At 30.9% G+C, this 24964-nt stretch overlaps 3 protein-coding genes and 2 pseudogenes across 3 annotated transcripts; 2 read left to right on the top strand and 3 right to left on the bottom strand.

Moving 5' to 3' along the window:
* Positions 1 to 2450: 2450 nt before the first annotated feature.
* Positions 2451 to 4926, bottom strand: LOC126554573 (zinc finger MYM-type protein 1-like). The gene is made up of 5 exons (XM_050209634.1): positions 4869 to 4926; positions 4521 to 4793; positions 3974 to 4214; positions 2991 to 3903; positions 2451 to 2606 (listed from the first exon to the last, which is right to left on the bottom strand). The coding sequence occupies exons 1-5, from the start codon at positions 4924 to 4926 to the stop codon at positions 2451 to 2453; spliced, it is 1641 nt and encodes a 546-aa protein (XP_050065591.1).
* Positions 4927 to 14166: 9240 nt separating this feature from the next.
* On the top strand, positions 14167 to 18445 carry LOC126554574 (uncharacterized). The gene is given in 5 exon segments (XM_050209635.1): positions 14167 to 14257; positions 14350 to 14598; positions 14716 to 14869; positions 17150 to 18201; positions 18204 to 18445. Coding segments are annotated over 5 exon segments (1788 nt in total).
* Positions 18446 to 21538: 3093 nt separating this feature from the next.
* Positions 21539 to 22384, top strand: LOC126554575 (uncharacterized). The gene has a single exon (XM_050209636.1). The coding sequence runs from the start codon at positions 21539 to 21541 to the stop codon at positions 22382 to 22384; it is 846 nt and encodes a 281-aa protein (XP_050065593.1).
* Positions 22385 to 22522: 138 nt separating this feature from the next.
* Positions 22523 to 23273, bottom strand: LOC126554576 (uncharacterized; annotated as a pseudogene).
* An 820-nt stretch (positions 23274 to 24093) lies between these two features.
* On the bottom strand, positions 24094 to 24964 carry LOC126554577 (uncharacterized; annotated as a pseudogene).

The following is a 24964-nucleotide window of genomic DNA, read 5'->3' on the forward strand; positions in this document are numbered from 1 at the left end:
TTCTTTTATTGTTAAATCTTTTCGTTTGGTCGACATTTCAAAAAATACGTCTGATCACGAACTACAATAAACTGAATAAACTAAAAGTACACGACGCCGCGACGTAAAAAGATAATTGATTGACATAACGTACAACGATGTACAGTAATACTGATAAATTCAAAAATAAAATGGTTTTTATAAATTAATCAGGTTGAAATATCATAAAAACGATAAGATTGTTCATAAAAGTGATTCAATTATCCGGTACTTGGTGATTCTAATAAAAGATCAATTTAACATTAGTAATATATGATTTTGTTTGGGATTTTCATTTTTAATTCTAATAAACGGTCGATTCTATAAACCAGTTAAGTTGAGCGGAACTCACTGTAGTAACTGGGTCCCTGGGGGGCCACCACCGCCACCGCCACCCCCGCGACCTACCACTCACCCAAGGTACCGCCACCCGTACCACCACTCGCTACCCAGCCATGATTAGCGCCGCCGTCACACCACCTCCCGCCCTGCCATAGATGCTGCAACCGGAGACACTGCCCAGCCGTTATCTTGTAGTACACATTATCTTTATACCTATATTATATACTTAAACATATATCTATATACCTATATCTATGCACCTATATACGTACAAAACACAAATGCATGAACCTATGTATACATGTGCATATCCCTGCAACAGGATAGTATAGTTTCTGCAAGCACATCACAAATCTTTACATGCCAATTATGCACGTAATGTGAAATCCAAACATTGTAAGATGTTTTTTCACATACATATTTTTTTTTACTTAGATTTTTTATTCAGCATTTCCATACACATAAAATAATGTGATTTAAAATAATCATAGATTATTGAATCAGTATGAAACAAATTTGTCATGAGAAGGTTTAGTGTCATTTCATAATGTTTAATTTAGCAGTCTTTTTTTTTTATTTCTTTATTAATAATAGAGAATTTTCAAGACATAAAAAAAAAACAACAACAACAATAATGCATTTGATACTCCAAATCAGGATTTACCTCCAATGTAAGTTTAATGTTATTTTATTTTATTATTAGTTTATTTATCATATTATTCGGTGTTTAGTGTTGATGAACTACCTACGACACCCGTTACAATAAACGAGGTAGCAATAATTATGGGGGAATTTCTCGAGAATGAGATCAGGAATTTGATGGTTGAAGGTAGATTGCCACAACCTTTCAACCAAAACCGATTATTTATAATGTAAGTTTATTATTATTATTATTATTATTATTTTTTCTAACATTATAAAAAAAAAAATCTTTATAGTAGTGATGATGAAGAAATGACAACTGACGAAGATTTGAGTGACGACGAAATGTCTGAAACGTTTTCGCCCGTTATTTCAACAGACGACGACGAAGATTTGTGATTAAAAAATAAAAATAAAATAAAGTTATAGAATAATCAAGAGTTATATTTTTCATATATATATATGTAATACGTGTTAGGTATTAGATTCAATACAAGCTCTTAACAACATTTTTTCATCATCTGTGTATTCTTCACCCCAAATGTATTTATCAAGGGCTTCAAGACATATATTATCTGAATCTTCGCCACCCCATGGATCGATATCATTTGGTTTATCTATAATAGTAAATATTTGTTATGCATAATGCACGGAAAAAACAACATTAAATGAACAAACCATTGGTCTGCTGTTGATTAACACAATCATCCGATATATGTTTTACATCGTTTCTAGTCTATAACAACAACAACAAATATATAGGTATACATGACGATGGTAAGGTAAGTGCTATAATAATATATTTTGTCATACTAACTTTGTCAACAGAAATATTTTCACCTTGGCTTAATAGATTATTATAAAACATACGTCTTGGTGTATTTGATAGCTACAAATATAATAAAATGTGTTATTTTTAATATATTATGTATAAGTAATTAAACATACCATTTCATCAAACTCGCCATTCGCTAAAAAGTCGATGAAGCCTGCTGAAACGTCAGGTGTGTTTATAGTAAATACTTGGCTGGAGTATGACATTTTTAAAAACAAAATAATTTTTAAATAATTTTTAACACAACTTAACAAACTATACTAACATAATGCACTAAGATTTATCATTAGTACCGATTATATTCCAGTAAAAATTAAAAAACACCAACAAGCATTTTTTTCTCTTGTAACACGATTCTGCTGACATATTTTGTTCTCCTCATTGCATTAGGTTATGGCACAGTATCACCAGTGCCGGATTAAGTGTTTCACGGGCCTTAAGCAAATAAATCAGACGGGCCTAATTGGTCATAAGGAGTAAAAAAAGGTGTAAACTACAAATTAAAAAAAATTTCATTTTTTTAAATTTTATTTATGAATATAAATAATAATTGTGTCAAACACTTTTTTAAATTATTGTTGTATACTAAAATATATGTTTATTTATTATAAAATTAGTCACTGTCATCATTGCAACTGTTCACTTGTCTCTCCTCTTCATCTATACATAATTCTTTTTTTCTGGTTTTTTCATTTGAAAAAGTTCGAATAACATCATCCAAGTCTAGAGATTTCACAAATTCACTCTCGATGCTCAAAATTCCAAAATCCTGCAGATTGTTTTGTGATAGTGAAGATCGTAATACGGTTTTTAATAATTTTAATCGGGAAAAAGATCTTTCACCAGTACAGTTGGTACACATAAGAGAAAGATATAAGCGTAATAACCTTTCAACATTTGGAAAACTCTCAGTCACATTTAAATCAACTATCATCTTATACATATTAAGCAAAATATTCTTATTCTTATTTTCGTTCGTAGTAATTAATAATAAAGAAGTTGATGAAAAACTTAAAAACTGTTTAAACTCATCTGTAAAATCTTCTGGGAAATCTTTTGGATACCTATTTAACAAATTTTTCATTCCTTCTTGTATTTCTTCGATTTCCATGACCATTTAAATTTTAGATAATAACTTAAAATTATTTCTCACACAAGTATAAGCGTTAATTCTATGTGCTAGAGCACTATAAAGCTGATCAATTATTACATAAAAATTGTTTATTTTAAATGACTCTTTTGCACTTAGTTCATGAGAACTACTTTCATTTATTTTAATTTTTTTTCGGTGTCTAGTCAATTTGTAGTCTTCATTTTTAGTCCTTTTCATGCCATTTCTTTCATATTCATCATATTGGCACCTAATATTTTGAAAGACAATTTTAAGACTTTCAATTAAATTAATTGCAGTATATAAATCAATTTCGCTATTTTGAACACTTTTACTGCAATTATTAAAAGGTTCGAGGATATTATGCCACAATTCACACATAATGCCCGTTTCTAAATGACCGAGAACTTTACTTAAACTTCCTGCTTGGTGACGATTTGATTGTGGTTGAAATGGATCATTTTGAATTTTTTTTAACGCTTCATTAATATTTTCGTAGCTTAAATATAATGCTTTTACAGCTCGAGCATTTGCACTCCATCTAGTATTTGATTTAGATTTAGTAACTGGACAGATTTTTACTAAAGTTTTTTTTAAAATATCCCAGCGATGGGTAGATACGGAGAAAAAATTGTAAAGTTCTTGTACATAACCGAAAAATGAAACTGCTTCAATGCAACAATCTACAGCAGATTGTCCAACGAGATTTAGCGAGTGTGCAATACACGGTATGTAATCAATAAATGAATTGCACTTTTTTATTTCTGCTTGCATACCTGAATAAGTCCCGCTCATGTTGCTAGCGTTGTCATAGCTCTGCCCACGACAGTTTTCTATCTTAATATCATTATCTTTTAAAAAATCGAGTAAACACGAAGCAAGATATGCACCAGTATGGCTAGTTATATGAATAAAAGTAATAAAACGTTCTACTGGACCATCGTTATTTACATATCTTAAAATAATAGTTAGTTGATCCATATGGGTTATATCAGGAGTAGAATCAACGCTTATTGAAAAATAACCGGATTTTTTTATTTGATCTATAATCATTGTACGAGTTTTTTTTTGCAATAAGTGCAATAAATTCATTGCAAATAGTTTTAGATAGATAAGATACATGTCCTTTCCCTCGATTTCCGTGTACAGATATATGTTGTGCTAAAAATGGGTCAAATTTTGAAAGAAGTTCCAATATTCCAAGATAATTTCCATTATTTTTTGACCCGAAGTGTTCGTCTGAACCTCTAAATGGTAGACCACGTTCTGATAAAAACAATATTGTTTCGATTAAGCGCTTTAATACATTTTTCCAGTAATTGCGTGTTTCAGATAACTCTTTTTGTAGCTCACTATCTATTATTCCAGACAGTTTCGTTCTATTTAAGTACATACTAATTGCTAAAACATGATCTCCTTTTTTCGCGTGGATTTCGAGAGTTTTTTGAACATTTCGCCAATAATCATAGCCATCACACATTACGTTTTTATTAGAAAAAAGAATATAATAATAACAATATACCATTTTTTTAATCGGTGAATAAAGTAACCATTCTCTATTACAATAATCACCATTAGGTTTTCTATAGAAAAATGCATTTTTGCTTAAATAACGATTTATTTTAGGATTTTCATAAAGTTTTTTAGTTAAAGATAAATCAGCATCTTTATTTTGAAAAAATGTTGGCCCTTTTTCTAACACGTAAGATTTTAATTTGGTAGATGTTAAATCCCAAACTCCGGGGTCGTTAGAGTTCAAAATTATGGCATTACTATTAGAACAATCATCAGTAAATGAATTTGATGAACTTACCACATGTAAGTCCGGTTCATTAATAATTGTATCTACTTTATTATTGGTATTTTGAATTTTATAATAACTTGTAAGAGGGTTTACTTTTTTTAGAAGTTGTGCTTCACTTTCTTTTTTCTTTTGAGATTCTTTTAGTTTTTTCCAACCACCTTTCGGTTTTGACATTTTTCTAGGTGATTTTTGAACAGTTATTTTCTTTCAACTACACAGATAACATGGCACTTTTTAAAAACTAAAACACGGTGTAATACTGTACATGTTCTAATGTTCACCAACGACTGTGATAGTCTCCATCGTCAAACATTAAATGTGGTCGCGTCGATAAAGAATCATAAATTTAAACATATTATAATAAATTGTATTGTATTGTGTAAAAGGTTTGTTCTTTGGTAATAGTAAAGTGTTGTATAAATGTATAATTTCTACAGATAATAAAGGTAGTTGCTAATAGCTATTGCTGTTATTACTTATTAGTTATTAGTATACCTGTATTAGTAGTGTACCCGTCTACAATATATGGCCGATAACGGATAAAAACGAAATATTTTGCTGTATAGAAATAAACGTGTGTATAAACTATATAATTTTGGTGAATTTAATTGAAATCTGGATTTAGTCTGACCATTTATGTCAGCCGAATTTTGTCCCCAATAAACGGTCTAATAATTTGGTAAAATATTGAGCCAATGCCCAATTGCCGGGTCTAGTGTGACCATCGACTTAATGTGCAAATCTACAGATTTTAAATTTTTTTAATAGAAAAAAAAAATACGGGCCAAATTTTTTCAAGGGCCTTAAGCAGTGCTTATTTTGCTTGTAGGTTAATCCGGCACTGAGTATCACTGATTTAGTGTGGTTTTCGCAGTGATATCGTTCTGATGTGTTTATTAAAATAATAATAATAATAATAATACAAAATGTTTAAGTGCGATCAGTGTCAATGTTTTTTCTCGCGAAAAGACATTTTAGCTAGGCATTTAAAGCGCCATAATAGTAATGAACTATTTAAGTGTACTATTTGTGGAAATTTATTTACTAGAAACGATGCTCTCAAACGGCACATCAAAAGTATTCACGGTGAGTAAATAAAATTTAACGTATAATGTATAATGGTAAATATCCATACGTAATAATCACGATTTACATGCGTGTAATTTCTCACAGTCGTACAATATTAGGTTTGTATGAGAAAAAAATGTATTTATTTATTTATCATTATATAATACTAATACATGCACCATTAAGCATACTACATTATTGACAATATGATTATAAATTATTTGGTTGTAGAATATACTACTATTTTGAACATTTTTGCATTCAGTTTCCCGCGTTTTTATCGTTTACTTTTATCGTCATATAATTCATAGACAGCACAGACTCAGGCATGCAACTAAACGAATCGGTTTCTGTTTCCCGCGTTTTATATCTACTTTTATTGTTATCATTAGATAACGTGGACACCGGTATACGTGTTAAGACATTCTGACCGTATTTAAGGAGTTTAGTATACGCAACCACATGTTCATGGTTATTAGGTCAACGTAATAGGACACTCGATCTCCGATGGTACATCACAGATAGACAATAAATTGTTATAGCGATTTCGGTGTTCAAGTTTAAAATATTATAGTATTGATCCATTTTAGGTATTAATAAACAGCCTGCAGTACCAACAGCAGCACCAGCAGCACCTTTAGTACCAACAATACCTGAAGCAATAAGTAAGAACTTTATATATATATAATATATATATATATGTTTATAATTGAGTATTATAATATTTAATGTTTTTTCAGATGGTAATATGTTTGAAGACAGTGACGATGAATTCTGTGTTCAATTGTTGAATGAGGTTGAAAATACTGAATTATGTAAAAGTAAGATGCACTTTGTTTATTTGGTATCAAAAATAAAAAATATTTTTGCTTTTATTAGATGACAATAATAAAATGTTCGAGGACAGTGACGATGAATTGTGTGTTCAATTGTTGGAAGAGGTCGAAAATAGTGAATTATGTAAAAGTATGATACACTTTATAAACTATACATACCTACAAAATATAACACTATTAAATGTTTTTAGCTAATGCCAAACAACAGGACATGTTTGAAATAGCCCTCAACATTTTCGTGGAAAATAATCCAGCTGAAACGTCTAACAAAAGTATTTAATTAACATTTTTATGAAACGCTTATATTATATATTATGTGTACATTTTTTAGGTAAGCGTGTACACGTTGGCACCACGGTCAGAACAAAAGAAAAAAGAAAAAAAGCGAAACTAATAGAACCAGCAACTGAAACTTCACTTTTAGAATCAAATTTGTTCAGCATTTATAATAAGAAAAATAGATTTATAAAAAAAAATAATGCTTTTATGATTGACTATAGTATAACATTAAAACCTGTGCCGGGGAATTTAGATATAGTTAGTTTAAACGCACTATTGGAGGATGGATTAGAAAATATGATAACAAATATTAAAACAATTACAAATTTTACTGATGGGGACATTGTTAATATGCACGCAGACAATCCGAAGTTTTTTTCGCCAATATCCACAGGTAACATGACATCCAATATCTCAGGGCAGAAAATTTTAAATAAGTATAGTAGTATATTAACATCTGATCAGTCTGTGAATATTAACGAAACGGTATTCAGTTTTCAAGTTATTATAATGCCTAAAGGTGGTAAACCTAAACCGTCTTGGGAATACTTGAATATTTTTACCAAAAACAAAAGATGTGTAACAGAAATTAATAATCCAGATGAATTATGTTGCCCCCGTGCTATTTTAGTTGGATTATCGTACAAGACTGCTGATTTATTGGGACATAAATTAACCGATAGCCAAATAAAAGACCTACGGAATGGCAGAAATAATATACAAACACGTTTGACAAAGCAATTATGTCAAAAATTAAAAATATTTGATAACCGACCGTTTACCTACCGCGATATAGAAAATGTCGAAAAATTGTTGAACATTCAAGTGAAAGTCGTGAATGTGGATAATTTTTGTGAAATCGACTACTCAGGAAATGAAATAGAATTAAGATTTATCTATTGAAAAAAAATGATCATTTTCATACTATTTATTCCATGCCTTCGTTTAAGGAACGTGTATACTATTGCGAATTATGTGATACGGGGTATAATAATAATAAAAATAAACACGTGTGTAAAAAAGGACCCGGGCTAAAGTGTAAGCTGTGTAACGAAAAATATCATATCCATGACTTCAGAAAAGAAAAAAATTTTTGTCAAGAGTGCAACCGTTACTGTGTCGATGTCGAATGTTTAAGAAAACATAGAAATGTTTGCGATAAGGAGTATAAATGCAGTGGATGTTATTTAATCGTACAAAGAAATGACCACACACACAATAGCTTTTGCGGATATGGAAAATGCCATAATTGCAAACAAGAAAACATCAAATTGTGTCTACATGAATGTTTTATGCAACGAAAAATAGGAAAAGGAGGATATTGTGTGGAAGCCTGCGTTTGTAACAACAAATCATCAGAAAAACGGAAAGACTGTACATTCACAACGAATTATATATTTTTCGATTACGAAGCCCAACAAAACACAGGAACACACATATCAAATATGGTAATTGCGCACAATTTTGAAGGTACAAAATATGTGTTTTTGACAGATGACGTGGCCACGGCTAATGATAAATTTTGCAAATGGGCACTAAGTAAAGATATGAAAGGAACAACATACATAGCACACAATTCAAAATCATACGATACATATTTTATAATACAATACATTTTAAAATACATGCCAACAGTCAAATACGAAATAATTCGTAACGGGACAAAAGTTATGATGCTCGAAATAAAAGAAGGGGGCTTGAACATAAAATTCATCGATAGCCTTAATTTTATACAGTCTAAACTATCTGACTTCCCAAAAACGTTTGGACTTACAGAAGCGAAAAAAGGATTCTTTCCACATTTTTTCAATACTCCAGAAAATCAATGTTATATAGGACCTTTGCCGAACAAATCTTATTACGGCTATAATACTATGACAACGAAACAGAACAGCTTTTATAAATTGGCATGATGAAATAACAATTATACATTTAATTTCAAAAAAGAGTTGGAAGAATATTGTAATTCGGACGTTGACATTCTACGAAGAGGATGTTTAGAACTCAGAAAACAATTTTTGGACGTGTGCAACATTGACCCCTTTAAATACATAACCATTGCGAGTGTATGTATGGCAATTTATCGGCAGAGTGACTTGTCAAATTCCACTATAGCAGTCGTTCAAAATGTGAAAAAAGAGAAATTTTCAGACGAATCAATCAAGTGGTTGAAAAGCAAAATATGAAATGGAAATAAAAATATAAAGCATGCATTAAACGGCGGAGAAGCTGTCATATGCGGTGCTAAAGTCGACGGTTATGATGTGTCGGAAAAAAAAGTATATCAGTATCATGGATGTTTCTGGCATAGCTGTCCCGATTGCTTCAACCCTAATGATACAAACCCCGTTAATAAACACTCCATGACCGATTTATACAACAACGCAATTAGACGGACAACTCAATTGAAAGAAAATGGGTACCAAGTTGAAGAAATATGGAGTTGTAAATGGAGAAAGCACGCCGATTATAAGCAAATGATGCAATATCCAGATGATGTGATTGAGCCACTAAACCCACGAGATGCATTTTTCGGAGGAAGAACTAACGCTACAAAATTAATGGTTAAAAATAAAAAAATTAAATACATCGATGTATGCAGTTTATACCCGACAGTAATGTATTATGATAATTACCCCGTAGGCCATCCTAAAAAGATTTTTAATCCATCAATTAAAAATATTCGGAATCAAATTGGTATGGTTTTATCAAATGCAAATTATTACCACCGACCAATTTATATCATCCCGTACTTCCGATAAAATCTAAAAATTAGTATTTACACTTTGTAATTAATGTCATCTTGATAAAATTAGACAGTGTACACACAACGCTGATCAGAAGTCACTTACAGGAACTTGGACCACAGACGAAGTGCAAAAAGCTATAGAGAAAGGTTATAAAATACTAAAAATTTATGAAGTGCAACATTTTGAAAAAAAATCTAATACATTGTTTATGGAATATATAAAACGATTTTTAAAAATTAAGCTAGAAACTAGCTCTTGGAAAAATGACTATCGAACAGTTAATGATTATATTTTAGCAGTAAAAAATGCAGTGGGAATCGATTTGGATGTAGAAAATATAAAAGAAAATCCTGGATTAAGAGCGCTTGCTAAAATATGCCTGAATTCGTTTTGGGGTAAGTATGGACAAAGACCTAATCAAACAAAAACCGAGATCATATCAAAACCGGACAGATGGTATCAAGTATTGTTGGACAGTAAACTAGAAATTGAAAACATAGTGTTTTTGACGGATGATTTAGTCGAAGTTTCTTATAAACAAATTAACATTACGTCGGAAACGAACATAATACCAACATTTAAATAGCGGCGTTCACAACATCAAATGCCAGATTAAGATTGTATAACATGTTGGACAATCTCGGTGAGAAAGTCGTGTATTACGACCCAGATAGCGTATTTAATATTTTCGATGATGTCGAAGTAAAGACAGGGTGCATGCTAGGTGAATGGACTGATGAATTAGGTCCAGGTGTACATATAACAGACTGGGTGTCGACTGGTCCTAAAAGTATAGCACACACAGATAACGAAAACCGGACAACAACAAAAATAAAAGGATTTACTCTTAGTTATGAAAATATTCAAAAATTAAATATGGACAGTATGAAAAAAATAATGAACGACGAAATAAAGGAGGTACAACTACAATTTCAACAAATAACCCAAATTCTAAAACTAAGCAATTAGCAACAACATTTACATCAAAAACTTTCAAAATGGAATACGACAAACGGATGGCTATGTATTCGGAAGGTGACATAATAGAAACGTTACCATTGGGGTACTTGAACAACTAAATGTTAAAAATTATTATACTGTGTACATAATATATATATATATATATATATATATATATTCTATAATTTATTGTTATTGTCATGTAAATATCTGTGTGATTTTGTTTTTAATAATATTATACCATGTTATATAGTAAAAAATAATTCAACAATGCTAAAATATTATTATTATTATTGTTTATTTAATTAATAGAATACAATCTTAAACATTATAAACATCCATTTTTTAAATACTTTATACAATGTACAACTTGAAACAACTAAATGTTAAAAATGTTATACAGTGTACATATATTATATATATATATAATAATATTCTATAATTTATTGTTAAGGTCATGTAAATATCTGTTTGATTTTGTTTTTATTAACATTATACCGTGTTATATAGTAAATAAAAAAAATCCAACAATGTTAAAATATTATTATTATTATTGTTTATTTAATTAATAGAATACAATCTTAAACATTATAAACATACCATTTTTTTAATGCAAATACTTTATACAATGTACATTGTTGAGGATTAAAATCCATATGAAAAATAAAACATGGTAGTGTTTCTCCGTTCAATTGACTAAGCCGTGGACATTCTAAGTTTTCATTGTTGAAGACGGTAGCGTGCGGCATGAACTCTTCGATAATTTTTTGTTTCTGCAAACCTTTGACGTAAATTCTATCAAATGTTAATGATTGAAATATTTTCTGTATTTCTCCATACTCGATATCGCCGTATTCCAATGATAAACCGTGTTGCAACCGTTCAAGCCAACTGACTTGTTGCGTCTTGTTTTAAAGATGTATGTTTAAATATAAAGTGTTGATGGGTCCATGTTTCAGTGTCTGCTATAGATATTTCTTTAATAAAATACTTGTTGTTGACTCTGAGAATGCAAAAAATGTCCAAAATAGCCGAAGACATATTGTTAAGCTGACTCACCGTATGGAATATTGAAAAATAATTTCGTGGTATCAAGCACATTCATTTCTGAACACCGACTGAAATTATTTTTTAATTTCATTCTTATTTATCCATGAATTATGAGAATTTTTAAACCCTATCCATTTAACATATATCTGATTCCCCTTCTTTCGTATAATTTTTTCGATTAAATAATCATTAGGAAAATTTGTTTTAGATATTTCTTCGGTGTAAAAACAACTGGCTATTGGTTCATCATGATAATCGTGTAACTGATAAGTAGGTGGTTCTGTTTTGTTTATTTTTACTTGTGAATATTTCTGTTGACCAATTAGGTAAAAATCCTTTTGTGAAAACTCCTTTCTGAGTGCTTATTCGAACTTTATCTCCAACATGAAATTTTACTTCCTATTACGATTGTGCGTTGTTTCAAAGTCACTAGTGCAGGATTTTCTTCCGCCTGGACTGTGTCATCCCGATCGTTCTATGTTTTGAATTGTTGTAATTATCTATCAGGATGGGTAAAATAGATAACCATTTATGTGAACCCTGAGCAGTAAACTCTCTATACATGTTTGTTTTTAAAGTTCGGTTAAACCTTTCTACAAAACAAGCTTTCGTCGTTGAATATGTGCTATACTTTTTTATATTATGCTTTGTCATTAAAATATCAAATTTCAAATTGTAAAATTCTTTTCCATTATCTACCTGCAGCAGTTTAGGCGATCTACTTATAAGTATTTTTGACATGGCACCGGTCACTTCACAAGCCGTTTTTGTTTTTAATGGAATAGCCCAGGCGAATTTCGTGAAGCAGTCAATCACACAGAGAATATACTTCTATCCATTGTTTTTCTTTGAAAATGGTATCATCTCGACCAAGTCTGCCTGCCATAAATCGTTTTTTCCGTAAACATTTACTGTTCGTCTAGTATAATTTTTCCTAGCCGGTCTGTGAAGTTCGATTGCTATATCACGTTTAGACATTAAGTATTTTCTTTGTTATACCGGATTCATAGAGTTCTTCAAAAATAGATAATATTTCGTTTGAAACTCCGGTGTTTTCCGCAGGTTGAGAGGCTAAAAGAAGTCTTAATCTATCAACCAACTCATTCGTATCATTCCAATATACTAATTATGCGTTTGTAATTGCACACCGGTCCCCGAGGAAATAGCTTACAAATAATTTGTTTATACTTGCACCACCTTGCTTAATTTTGTACCGTCCAGCGTTAAATGTGCCGATGTTTGAATAAGTATTGATTTATATGTATTTAATCACTATCAGTATATTGCATTGGATATCTAGAAAACAATAACTCAACGAGCCCCGGTTGTTAGCTGATAAGATGAATCATTGATAATTATTTCATTGTTTTTAAATTTTACTTCTTCATGACCTAATTTAATAACACCATCAGATTTTTTTCTTGGACCATATATTTTATCTTTCTCACATTCTTCTAATGACCGGTAAGTTCCCGTCCAATTATCGGTAGCTAAATCTTCAATTTCATTCGAAATGTCATTATCATTACCTGCTTCGGAAGTTTGTGGTGTTGGCGATTGGTTATGTAATTTGTTCAGAGGTTCGATTATTGGTTTAAATGTTTGTGATACATAAGATTGAATATCGGCATCACCTCTTTTTAATGCTTCAAATTTACGTTTAATGTTTTCCTTAGCAATAACTAATTCGTTCAACACTGTACTATCGTCTCTTCCATGGTTAATATCGTACTATAGTGTTTTATATAACGATAACGTGTCAAAACCGTGTCGATATCGTCCGTTGTCACGTTCACAGTCCTTACTTATTACGACGAAATTGAATCTCCCTTTACTCCAACACAAAGTACAAAACTCTTTAAACTCGGGATAATTCATATCACCAGAGCAGTGTTCCATGTAAACGTGTTTTAAATTAGTCTCATCTTGCTTGAATAATATTATCATGTTGCTATTATCTCGAATAAGTTGTTTTGGTATGCGTGCGAATGATTGCGCCAGATAGAACACATCAATGTTGTTATGTCTACAGCGCGTGTAGTATGAACGTACAATATTCTGATTTTCACATAAAATATCGTCAAATATAAAAACAGAATCTGGTAATGCTTTTTCTGGAGGATAACCTCATCGTTTTCATGAAAAGTGATAACTGTACTCCGTCCACATCTTTTAAAATTTTACAAAGCATTTTATATTTCGGTTGATCGAGTATATATAAACGTTATGAAATCGTATACCATTGATATTAGTCAATAAGGCATAAATTAAATTCGTTTTACCACATCCAGAAGGACCAACAACTAAAGCACGATAGGTATTTGGTAAAAGCGCTCCATGTCTTGATTCACGAGTCGTAGGTGGGTCGATATTTTCCACTGTAAGTTTTATTTGTTGATCGACAAACTTCATTATAATATAATGATTATGTATAAATAGCTGTGTAATTTTTGTAATCTGACCATTACACGATGTCACCCGTTCGAAGAAACAACAAGAATAAAGGCGGAGGTATAATTAACACTCTTATAAATAAATTACCATTTGAACTTCATTTACCAGGTAATTCTAAACTCTACCACACACACACACATACACACACATAAACTAACAATATCACTTTACAAGTTTATAGTTTTTATTTATCATTTTAGGTTATCAGTACTGCGGTGCGGGGACTAAATTGAGAAAATGGTTGGATCGTGGTGATAAAGGTATCAATCCTTTAGATTCGGCGTGTAAAGAACACGATATCGCTTATGATCACAGCAAATCTTTGACAGATCGTCAAAAAGTAGATTATACATTAGAAAATAGGGCTTGGAATAGATTCAAGTCAAAAGACTCAAATTTAAAAGAAAAGGCTGCAGCGGTGTTAGTCACAACGGGCATGAAGGCAAAACGTAAAATTGGTGCAGGATGTGGATTCAAAGCTGCTATAAAGGCGGCTAAAAATGTACTCAAAAAAAATATTAATGAAAAAAACCTGATGAAATTAACAAAAAAATGTGTTGCGGCAGCTAAAAAAATATTCCGTAAAAACGGCAAGAAATCTCGAGTACCTCGTGTCATACCTACACCAAAAACTGGTGGTATGTTACCGTTGATACCAATTTTTGCTGGCTTATCTGCTTTCGGAGCGCTAACAGGTGGCATTGCTAACGTTGTAAAACCGTTAGTGAATTTAATAGAAATGAACCTTCACATTTGGGCAGAGGATTATATCTCGCACCTAATAAAGGCGGCACGTATAAAATAGAGAAAGGAAAGGGACTATATCTCGCTCCACACGGAGGTGGTTCGTATAAAAGAAAGGGTACCCGTAAATCTTTAAAGAAAACTCCAAAACGGCAAAAAAACTAATTTCTACGTTACCCAAAAGAGCGCTGTATGATTAGGAAATTATAAAACATGCGCGCATAATGAAAATACCTCATTTCATCGGAGTGTTTTCTAGAGATAGGTTACCTCCACGACCAAAGCATAAAGAATCAGCGGTTATCAATTTGGACATTGAAAAAAGTACAGGAACTCATTGGGTAGCGTATAAAAAATTGGAAAACAAGTTACATACTACGACAGTTTTGGTAATCTACCGCCTCCACTAGAACTACAGTCGTACCTCAGTGGATGTAACATACAGTATATTACACTAGGCATCAATGTTATAACACATTTAATTGCGGGCATTTGTGTTTGAAATTTTTATCATGTACACGATAACATTAAATGGTAATTCCAGTGAAATGTCATGTGATATTTTTCCACCGTTAGAAGTAAAAAATATATCGCAGCTGTGTCTTTTAAGTCTGCAAACACATAATTCTATACCAAACATAGAACCGGATTGTAATACGATAGGATTTCGCAATTCGCTCGGCAAATGTGTAAATGTAACTATACCAACGGGATCATATAAATAATTAATTTGGAGTCAACGATTCAAAAACTCTTACCAATCATGTTACTTTGTTTCAACTCAAGGCTGATAGCAGCACATTAAAATGTTCAATGACGTGTAGTCATGATATTGATTTCACGATTGAACATAATATATCCAAAATATTAGGTTTTGAAAATAAAGTTTACTCTGAAAACACAAAGCATGAATCTGAACTGATAGTTAACATAATGAAAGTTAACTGTATAAAAATAGATTGCAATCTAATTTCTGGTTCATTCAGTTGTTATGTACGCATTAGCCATTAGTATATAGTATAAGTCTTTTGTATTAAATATAAGAGTATATTATTGTAGTCTGTCGATAACGCTTAATGTGTAGGCGGCTCTGAGAAAATTGTAGCTACGCGACATCCGCGAGCGAGCCGCAGAGTCAGTCGATCCAGCACTCTTAAAACTGTACGTCGTCTCGACGACCATTAACTTATTGTACATTGAACTAAATGCTTCGACTCATTTTAAAATTATATTAGTATAAAAAATTCTTATAACTGTTTGTTGTACTTTTTCTAAAAAAATCTGAACCTCACACTTCCGAAAAACAACGTTCGAACGGAACAACCCGGACGAGCACAACACAGTAATGGTATAGACGTCGTGCAGCCATCGGAAAACAGCGCGCTCTGGTAGTTAATAGTTTAAACTGTTACAGGATTCAAATATTTGAATGAAATAGGTATTACGAACAAAAACTAGTTTTTATGCATCATTATTTATCCATACTTTACATTTTACTTCACAATTATAATTATAAACAAGTTCGTCATCATATTCATGTATTAAGTCTTAAAAACTATTCATGCATTTTCATGTCTGTTGCCTTGTTGGTAAATAAAAAAGAAAATAATATGATCACTATAGTACTATACCTACTTCGTAAACATGTTAACTTATTAACTTATTATTGTAATCAAAAATGATCATTTGTCTCAGATACCTTGGTCCTAGGCATAGATAATAAAGATTATCTTTATTCATTGTTATCTATGGTCCTAGGCAAGTAGTGATTATTAAGTTATTAATTAAATCTTATTTTTTTTATATCAATATAATCAGTCAATGGGCACTTGCAAGTTGCAACTGCTGTACATTTTAATAGTTAATATACTAGATAGGTACATACCAAAATTTTAAGCTCAAGTTTTAGAATTTACAACTTTCATTTTATTTTCAATTACCCATTTTTGTTTCATAATGACTCAAATAAAAATTCTCATCAAATTTGTTGTGTGGTTAACTGCAATAATACATACAAGAATACTACTAATACTATATTTTACAACTTTCCTAATCGATCATACCAAAAAGATTTGAAGTTTCAATGGATAAAGGTTGTTAACAGACTTGAGTAATTACCTATTTAATTAAATTACATTCTCGTTAATAGTAAAAGCATAGCTAAATTACTTATGTTAAATATTTAAAAATAATATTTCCTTAAAATTCTTAGTAACAAAAATGATGTTATTTAATTTAGTAACCTAATCCTCGCAGTGTGATATGTAGTAAGCATTTTGTTGGAAACAAGCGGTCAAATGATCCTAGAAGTCCTTCTTATGTACCTTCATTATTCCCTAAAGTGTACAAGAAGAAGCTAATTGATTCAAACCAAGCAGATGAAAGGTACAAACGGATTTTAAACAGAAAGATTCAAACTACAACTATTACAGAAAAAATAGAAACAGATACTGAAAATGGTTTTTTGGTAGAGAATAGCTGTACTTCACAGTTTGCAAGTGTTGGCATTCAAGTGGGTTTTGATAACTGTGGTAATAACAATTTTAATTTTTCTTGTATTCATGAAGGTAATAGTGTTTCCACACAAGCTTGTATTCCATTTTCCTTTTCAAACTATTTGAATTGTGGTAGTAAGCCAACATCTTCTGACAAAGCTTGTGGTGTAGACCACAGAGAAAGTTTATCTTGCTTATCTTGTGAAGCATTTCACGGTTTTGAATCCATTAAAAATGAAAAATCTCTTAAAGACATTACTGGCACTTCTTTTTCAGTTTTTAATATACTGCTCAAGTTAATGCCTAATGTCAATCGTTTGGTGGTCTCTAAGGAAAATGCTTTATTAATATTTTTGATGAAATTGAAATTAGGTTTAACTTATTCCTCTTTGGCTGTATTTTTTGGAGTACACCGAACAACAATATCTAGAATATTTACAGATATCCTTCTTACATTAAACGTAAAAACAAAAAATTTAATATTCTGGCCTAATAAGAGAACTATTTCAGCTTTGCTTCCTGAAGCATTTAAGAAGAACTATCCAAACTGTAGATGCATAATCGATTGCACAGAGTTAAAAGTAGAACAACCTAATACTGTAGAACAGAAAGTTTACATGTATTCAAGGTACAAAGGGTCTTATACTGTTAAATTTTTAGTAGCCATAACACCTAATGGTATGATTAGTTTTGTGTCAAAATGTTATGGTGGTCGGTCTAGTGACTCATTTATAACCAATGATAGTGGGTTTTTAGCTCTTTTAGAATCTGGTGATGAAGTTCTTTCCGACAAAGGATTCCCAGGAATAAAAACACAGATGAAAATGTTGTCATTGTAATGCCTCCATTTTTACACAATGGTAGATTTTCAGAAGATGAAATTCTAGAAACCTATAATGTAGCAAGTGTAAGAATACATGTAGAACGGTTGTTTGCTAGGTTGAAGACGTTTGGCATACTTAATAAATTAACTATCGATTACTTACCATATATTGATAACATAGTTCATATGTGCTGTGTTTTGACAAACATGCAAGCACCTATTATTAAGCAATAATTTTTTAAATACTTTCATATTTTATACATTTATACAGCTGCATAGAGATAGTAATGGAGGCATTAGTATATTTATATTTTAGATAATAAATAAGTTACTTACATATTTCATTAAAACTTTTAAAACATTTTAGTTCTACTTACATATTTTAGTATGATTAATATTAAAACTTGTATTTTATTTATTGACACATTTATATTTGTTATATAATATTTTATACCTAGTTAGGTATAACAAATTGGTAAATAAAATGAATAATAAAAATTTTCTAATTTTGGTATTGTATCTGATAAAAATTGTTCATCCTTTTTAACCAACAATAATTCTGGTTTAATGTTGTTGTAAATAAAAAAATCACATTCATTCAACCCTGTAGTGAACATTAATATCTGGCATTGTGTGTAGTATATATGACTTTTTTTCAGACCAACTTTTCCATCAATCATTTTTAAATAGCTTAAATTAGGTACATTAGTAATAGGATCAATAATGTCTTTATCTTTAAATGAAATTGGACATTTAATTTCTAGAACTTTTTGTGGTGTACCATCAACTATAACTATTCCATCTGGTGTAGCGCAAATCCATGGTTTCTTTATATGAATGACTAGTCCACATTTTATTACCAATAAGTTAACCATCTTGGAATATACTTCAAAAGCTATATTTTCAGTTTGTAGTCCATAAGTTACATTTACTGCAGCTTTTCCTGTTAATTGTTTGTTATTATATAAAGTTTTTGCTAGAGCCAGTTTTTTTTTCATCTGTCTTGGTTTTTGAAGTCTTGATTTTATGAGCTTTATTACTTGCTGAAATCCTAAATTTTCTATGTTTTTACCAAACATTACTAGATTGTTCTAGAGTCTTATTAAAAATACATTTTATATCTTCTTCAGAAACATGAATGTAATTAAAAAAAAATTCTGATGACTTGAAGTCTAAAGGAAAGTTACACTCTTCAAGTTTAAAAAAACAATTATTTTTGAATAATTTTTGCTTGCATATGATAACATTTAAGTATGAATTATATAAATCAAAATTAATTGATTCTTCAACATGGTTAATGATAAATTGTATTGTATCTTCACATACTATATCTACTTGTGTTTGTGTTTCAATTTTCAAATTATAACTCAATGGACAAGACAATGACAACAGATTGGAATTTTCAATGAAATAATTTTTATCAACAGGAGCTACATCTATAAACGAGGTTTTTTTGGATGAAATAACTCTGAAATTTGTTTGCCTTTTTTATATTTTTCTTCACCAGCTTTAGACGGCTTACCCCATGTTTAAGGTAAATCAGTTTTTGATGACGACTCTTCATTGTTAATATAGTAGTAAACAGCACCAATGTGTTTACATTTTTCACCAGCCCCAGCAGCACATTCACAGTTTGCAGTCTTGATTACCCTTGAACCGTCAAGCTAATAAAATAGGAAAAGCCATGATTTGTCGATAACTGTCTAATAAATTCAAAATACAAGTATTAGTACCTACCTAGGTACTTGTCTTAATTGTGATTGTAATGAAATAATTTTTGAATATTTTTAACTATATAATGTATTTAAAATTGGTAGGTATATACTATATTTATTTTGTGTACCTATCTTTCATATTATGAGCTTATTTTAAGTAAAAATGTAAAACTTTAAGTTAAATAGTAAAAACTAATAATATACTATTGTTTTTTAAATATATAGTATTACTTATTTCATAAGTAACATACAGAACACTATTAATAAAAAAAAATTATGAATGTAAAAAAAAAAATATGGTTGAACTCACTTCAATCTTTACTCTGTAAGGTGGAGAAGTAACAGAAGCTTGTCTTATAACTTGACCACTTATAAAACATGGACCCATAATAGTTTTGAGTTCTTGGACATTTATGACATGTCCACTTTTAAGTAAATTTAATGATTTATCTTTATTATATTTTTTATTAGAAAAAATAGTTTGAATACCATAATGTAATATTAAATCACTCATTGTTTATTTTAGTTTTAACAAAAGAACAAATAAGTACCAAATAATAACTATCTAAAAATATTAGTTGTTTTATACTTTCTAGTTTTCTACTATAAATTAATATAAGTCAGTTACTAACTGACAGTATAAGCAGTCACGCAGTATAACTGATAACAACTTTAATCATTGTTTTCAAGGTATTGATTGAACATATTACATTAATTGTGTTACAATTTCAAATACGAATATCGAATAACAAGTATTTATTCTTAAAATACCATTGAAACGTGCGTAATAATATCCTGTAAGTACTTCATAAATAGTCAACCTGGAGCGCTAGCTGTACTCCTGCACGGCGTCTATACCGAGCCAGACGATACACGAGTTTTTCCCTTCTTCGCCGCCTGGACATAAAATCATTGAAGTTCCAAAACATTTAGTTTTCTACCGGCTTAATTCCACGTCTATAAGTAAAGTAAATATAGTGCTAAGAGATCAAGATAATAACTTAATCAATTTAAGAGGGGAGCCAATCACAATTCGTTTACAAATTAAACATAAAGATGGCTATTAAGTTCAACAGTTATATAAAAAGAAATGTTATCAAGAAAATCAATAGTTCTACTAGCAAGATTAATACGTCAAGACGTACACCGATTGTAAAGAAACTAACCAAAAACAATCTATCATTTCTACGCTCTTTAAAAGTTCTCACATCATGGATGAAATGTATTTGGACGTAGCTGGCGGATATGAAGAAGATTGCAAAATAACTCAAATGCAGTACCACTCTTTCCTTCCGTATTCGACTACAGCTTTATCCAATAACGATGAAATTAGAATATCTATTCAAAATATGGACGCTTACACATTGCCTTGCGAGAGCTATCTTTACATTGAAGGTAAATTAAATATACCTGCAGATATTACAGCAGAGAAGGGTGAATTCAACTTTACAAATAATGGCTTAGCATTTTTATTTTCTGAAATCCGATATGAAATTAACGGAGTGGAAATACAAAAATTAAAATCTCTGGAATATCTTCGAGTCTTAAAGGTTTTTGCTCGCACACTCCGAGTGAATTGAACAATCTACAAAATGCTGCTTGGGACGTAGATATGGATGCCAGTGAAAATAAACATTTCATGTTAAATAACAAATTCGCTGGTTGTATCCCGCTCAAACACTTGTTTGGATTTTGTGAAGATTATAAAAAAATACTACTCAACTGTAATCAACAAATAATTTTAAACAGATCGTCTACAGATTTTGATGAGTTGTATGTTTTGACGACAACTCCTAATGAAAAACTTAAAAAAGTAGCCATTGAATTAAATAAAATTATCTGGAAGATGCCCATCATCAGAGTTAGTGATAAAGAAAAAATAAAACTGTTAAAAGTATTAGACTCTCGTAAACCAGTTGCATGTGCGTTCAGAAATTGGGACTTGTGCGAGTATCCAGTTCTCCCTCAGAACACTTCTCATTCGTGGACGGTAAAATCAAGCAGTTTGTTGGAGAAACCTAGATTTGCATTAATCGGACTTCAAACCGATCGAAAAAATAATTCATTTAATCCATCAGGACGATTCGATCACTGCTATTTGAAAAACCTAAAAGTACATTTAAACTCTGAAGTATATCCATATGAAGATTTTCGTGCAGATTTCACAAACAATGTTACGGCTATATTGTACAAGGCATATGCTGAATTCCAGAAATCGTACTACGAGAGAGAGTATAGTGACCCTTTACTTCCTAAAAATATTTTTCAACAATTTGTACCAATCGTAGTCGTGGATTTATCACGACAGAATGACAACGTAAAATCATCGACTGTAGATTTACGAATTGAATTCGAAACAGACAAGGCCATTCCAGCAAAAACCGCAGCTTATTGTCTCATTTTACACGATCAAATTATAACTTATAACCCGTTTAATGGTGATGTAAGGAAATTGTAAATAGTTTGTAAAAATAAAAAACTTATTTTAAAAAAAAAAAAAATTATGATGTTTTTATTTAATTATTCGCCATATTTAAATATAATTATAAACATTTTTTTTTTCTGATTGTATTACAATAAAATATTACATAATAAATTATTTCAAATAACTTAATCTACGGCTTGCCTTTGCCCTTTCACGCGCTACAAATGCTCTTGTCCTCGGTCTGTTGACTTCAGCCTAAAAAAAAAAAAAATGTTGTTTAAGTATACAACATTATGTAAAATATATTAGTATTACATCAGTTTCGGGTGAAGAAGATAACCAGCCCCTTGCCAATTGTTTGAGTGCTTTAATCTTTAAATCTGCTATTAAGCAAGTACCTTGGACTGAAATACGTTCTTTCAATTTCTTGACCTCAATGTGCTCCAGATAATCCTCAACATCGCTTATTTTTGTATCTTTGGGTAACGACATTTCCTTCCCCAGAAACATTGAAATCTTACAGGCCTGAAGCAATGAAGCTGACCGAACATATATATTTTTCATCTGAATAACTTCTTCCATGGCATCGCTCAATTGTAAAATCTTTTAAACATTCTCCTTAGTCAACTGCACATTCTGGTCTTGCTGCAAGCATTTGATTGACAGAATGTTGACACTGTTGAATTCCTCTATCGACATCGATTTAAACTCCTTTAACAGTAAGTGCGATGGAAGTCTAAAGTTTACGTTGTTAAGAAGTGTATTTATGGATTTGAAACAATTCAACACTCATTTTCACGCACTGAGAGTTACTTGTAATACAAACAACACAATTAAACAAAAGTTCCGGATCTAAGCCAATACGTAAATAAACATTGCTGTCAATAAAGAATGTGTTACAATCGATCAGATTATTAGCCATTATGTAACACTGAAGGTTAAACGCAGAAATTGTTACTTAATGTTACTTGTTAACTTGAAGAGCGGGTTACGACTGACTTGTCATAGGGTCGTGTCATCCTTTTTATGCAGTGCTATCGAGCGCTTGTTTAGAGCGGGGACGAATCCCTACTCTTAAGCCAGGAAGGGAGTAAAAACTCATATGATATAAAACAGGGTTATGGAAGGAAACATAGTCTGGGTATTGATAACGTATTGAATAACAAATATTATAATATAAGAAATATTTATTATTATTATTATCATTAACAAGATTTTATTAATAATTATAAAAAGACTTTTGTATTGGAGTGAGTAGATTGTTCTGCTGACTTGCCATCTATGAAGTCGGAAAGATATGGTGGTGGATTATGGTCTGTTAAAATACGTAGGACCATCATTTTCATCGACAGCCTATAAAATTAATAATTATTTTTTTTTTTCTCATACAAATTATATATATATACGACATACGTGTATCGTCCTTGGTATAGTTTTCCGAATCGGAGCCCATGCTGCCTCTAATGGATTCATCGAATTTGTTACTAAATATTCTCTGAATCCCCTTTCCTCGTCAGCACCCTAAGAATAAAATAAAATTTAGAACTTGAATATTTTATTGGTTTCATTTATAGTTACTCGTGACTGTGAAGGATCGTCTTCATTATATTTCATCAACGGAGACATACTTGAGTATCTTGGTGGTGAAGGTTGTAGCATTTCCACATCAAAGGTTTCAGTATAAAACTAAAATAAACAAAAATCAGTAATCGTAATAAAAATGTGTATAATATGTTTCACCTTTAATTCCTCAGCATCGTGCATCTCTTTTCTCTTGGTTGGTGAAATAAATTCTGCCGGTGCATCAACTGTCTAATTTAATGCATATGTTAAATATTTTTATTAATAATTTCAAAATATATTCTTACTTTTAACGAATTCCTCGATTTTGTCATCCAATTGATTTCAAGCTGTTCAGTTGCGAATAATATTATTTAGGTTAAAAAACTCTGTTTGTTCTTTGGTATATGTTTCGCGATTAATTCAATATGAATTCCTCTGATTATTGATATAACTTAATCGAGTGTAGCGGATTTATCAATATTAAAATCTGTTTTAAAGTATTCGGATATTTGTTCGAGTTGATTCAAAATATTAGGTCTTACGATATTGATTTTTCTTGATACGGTTTCAAAAATGATCCACTCTAAATCTTGAATTGTCATAAGATCTCTTCTATTCAATAAAATTCTACATCCGCTTGTTTCTTTAGACTCTACGACTAATACATGCTCTCCCCTATATACCATACTTGTGATCAAAACCGATTCACATTCCAAAAAAGTGAATTTTTTATATTTCACAGCAGGATCGAGAATGTGGGATAAAATATTACCCATGAATGAATAAATACGCTTCAAGAAGTCTGGAGAAATATTTACATACCGTGCCGGTGTAATTATTCGCAGCACAATATTAAATTTATCTTTTGGATCGAATCCGATGTTTAAAAACTTGCGGTTTTCAAAGTCAATTGTGAAATTACTACAATCGATGAGTTCGGACGGCGATGAAGGTGCAACATATTAATACAAATGGTTCATTTCACTTATTGGCCCTGCCATATTAATACTGATAAAGTTAAACCGAGATTTGCAACTTGACACTGTTAAA

The sequence above is a fragment of the Aphis gossypii genome, unplaced genomic scaffold (genome assembly GCF_020184175.1).
Source record: "Aphis gossypii isolate Hap1 unplaced genomic scaffold, ASM2018417v2 Contig00548, whole genome shotgun sequence".
NCBI lineage: Eukaryota > Metazoa > Arthropoda > Insecta > Hemiptera > Aphididae > Aphis > Aphis gossypii.

Coding starts and splice junctions, on each gene's coding strand:
- LOC126554573 (XM_050209634.1), bottom strand. CDS start 4,926: ATGTCAAAACCGAAAGGTGGTTGGAAAAAACTAAAAGAATCTCAAAAG. Junction 3,904..3,973: donor AGATCAAATAAAAAAATCCG/GTTATTTTTCAA, acceptor TATTATTTTAAG/ATATGTAAATAACGATGGTC. Junction 2,607..2,990: donor GAATTAACGCTTATACTTGT/GTGAGAAATAAT, acceptor AACAATCTGCAG/GATTTTGGAATTTTGAGCAT.
- LOC126554575 (XM_050209636.1), top strand. CDS start 21,539: ATGGATGCCAGTGAAAATAAACATTTCATGTTAAATAACAAATTCGCT.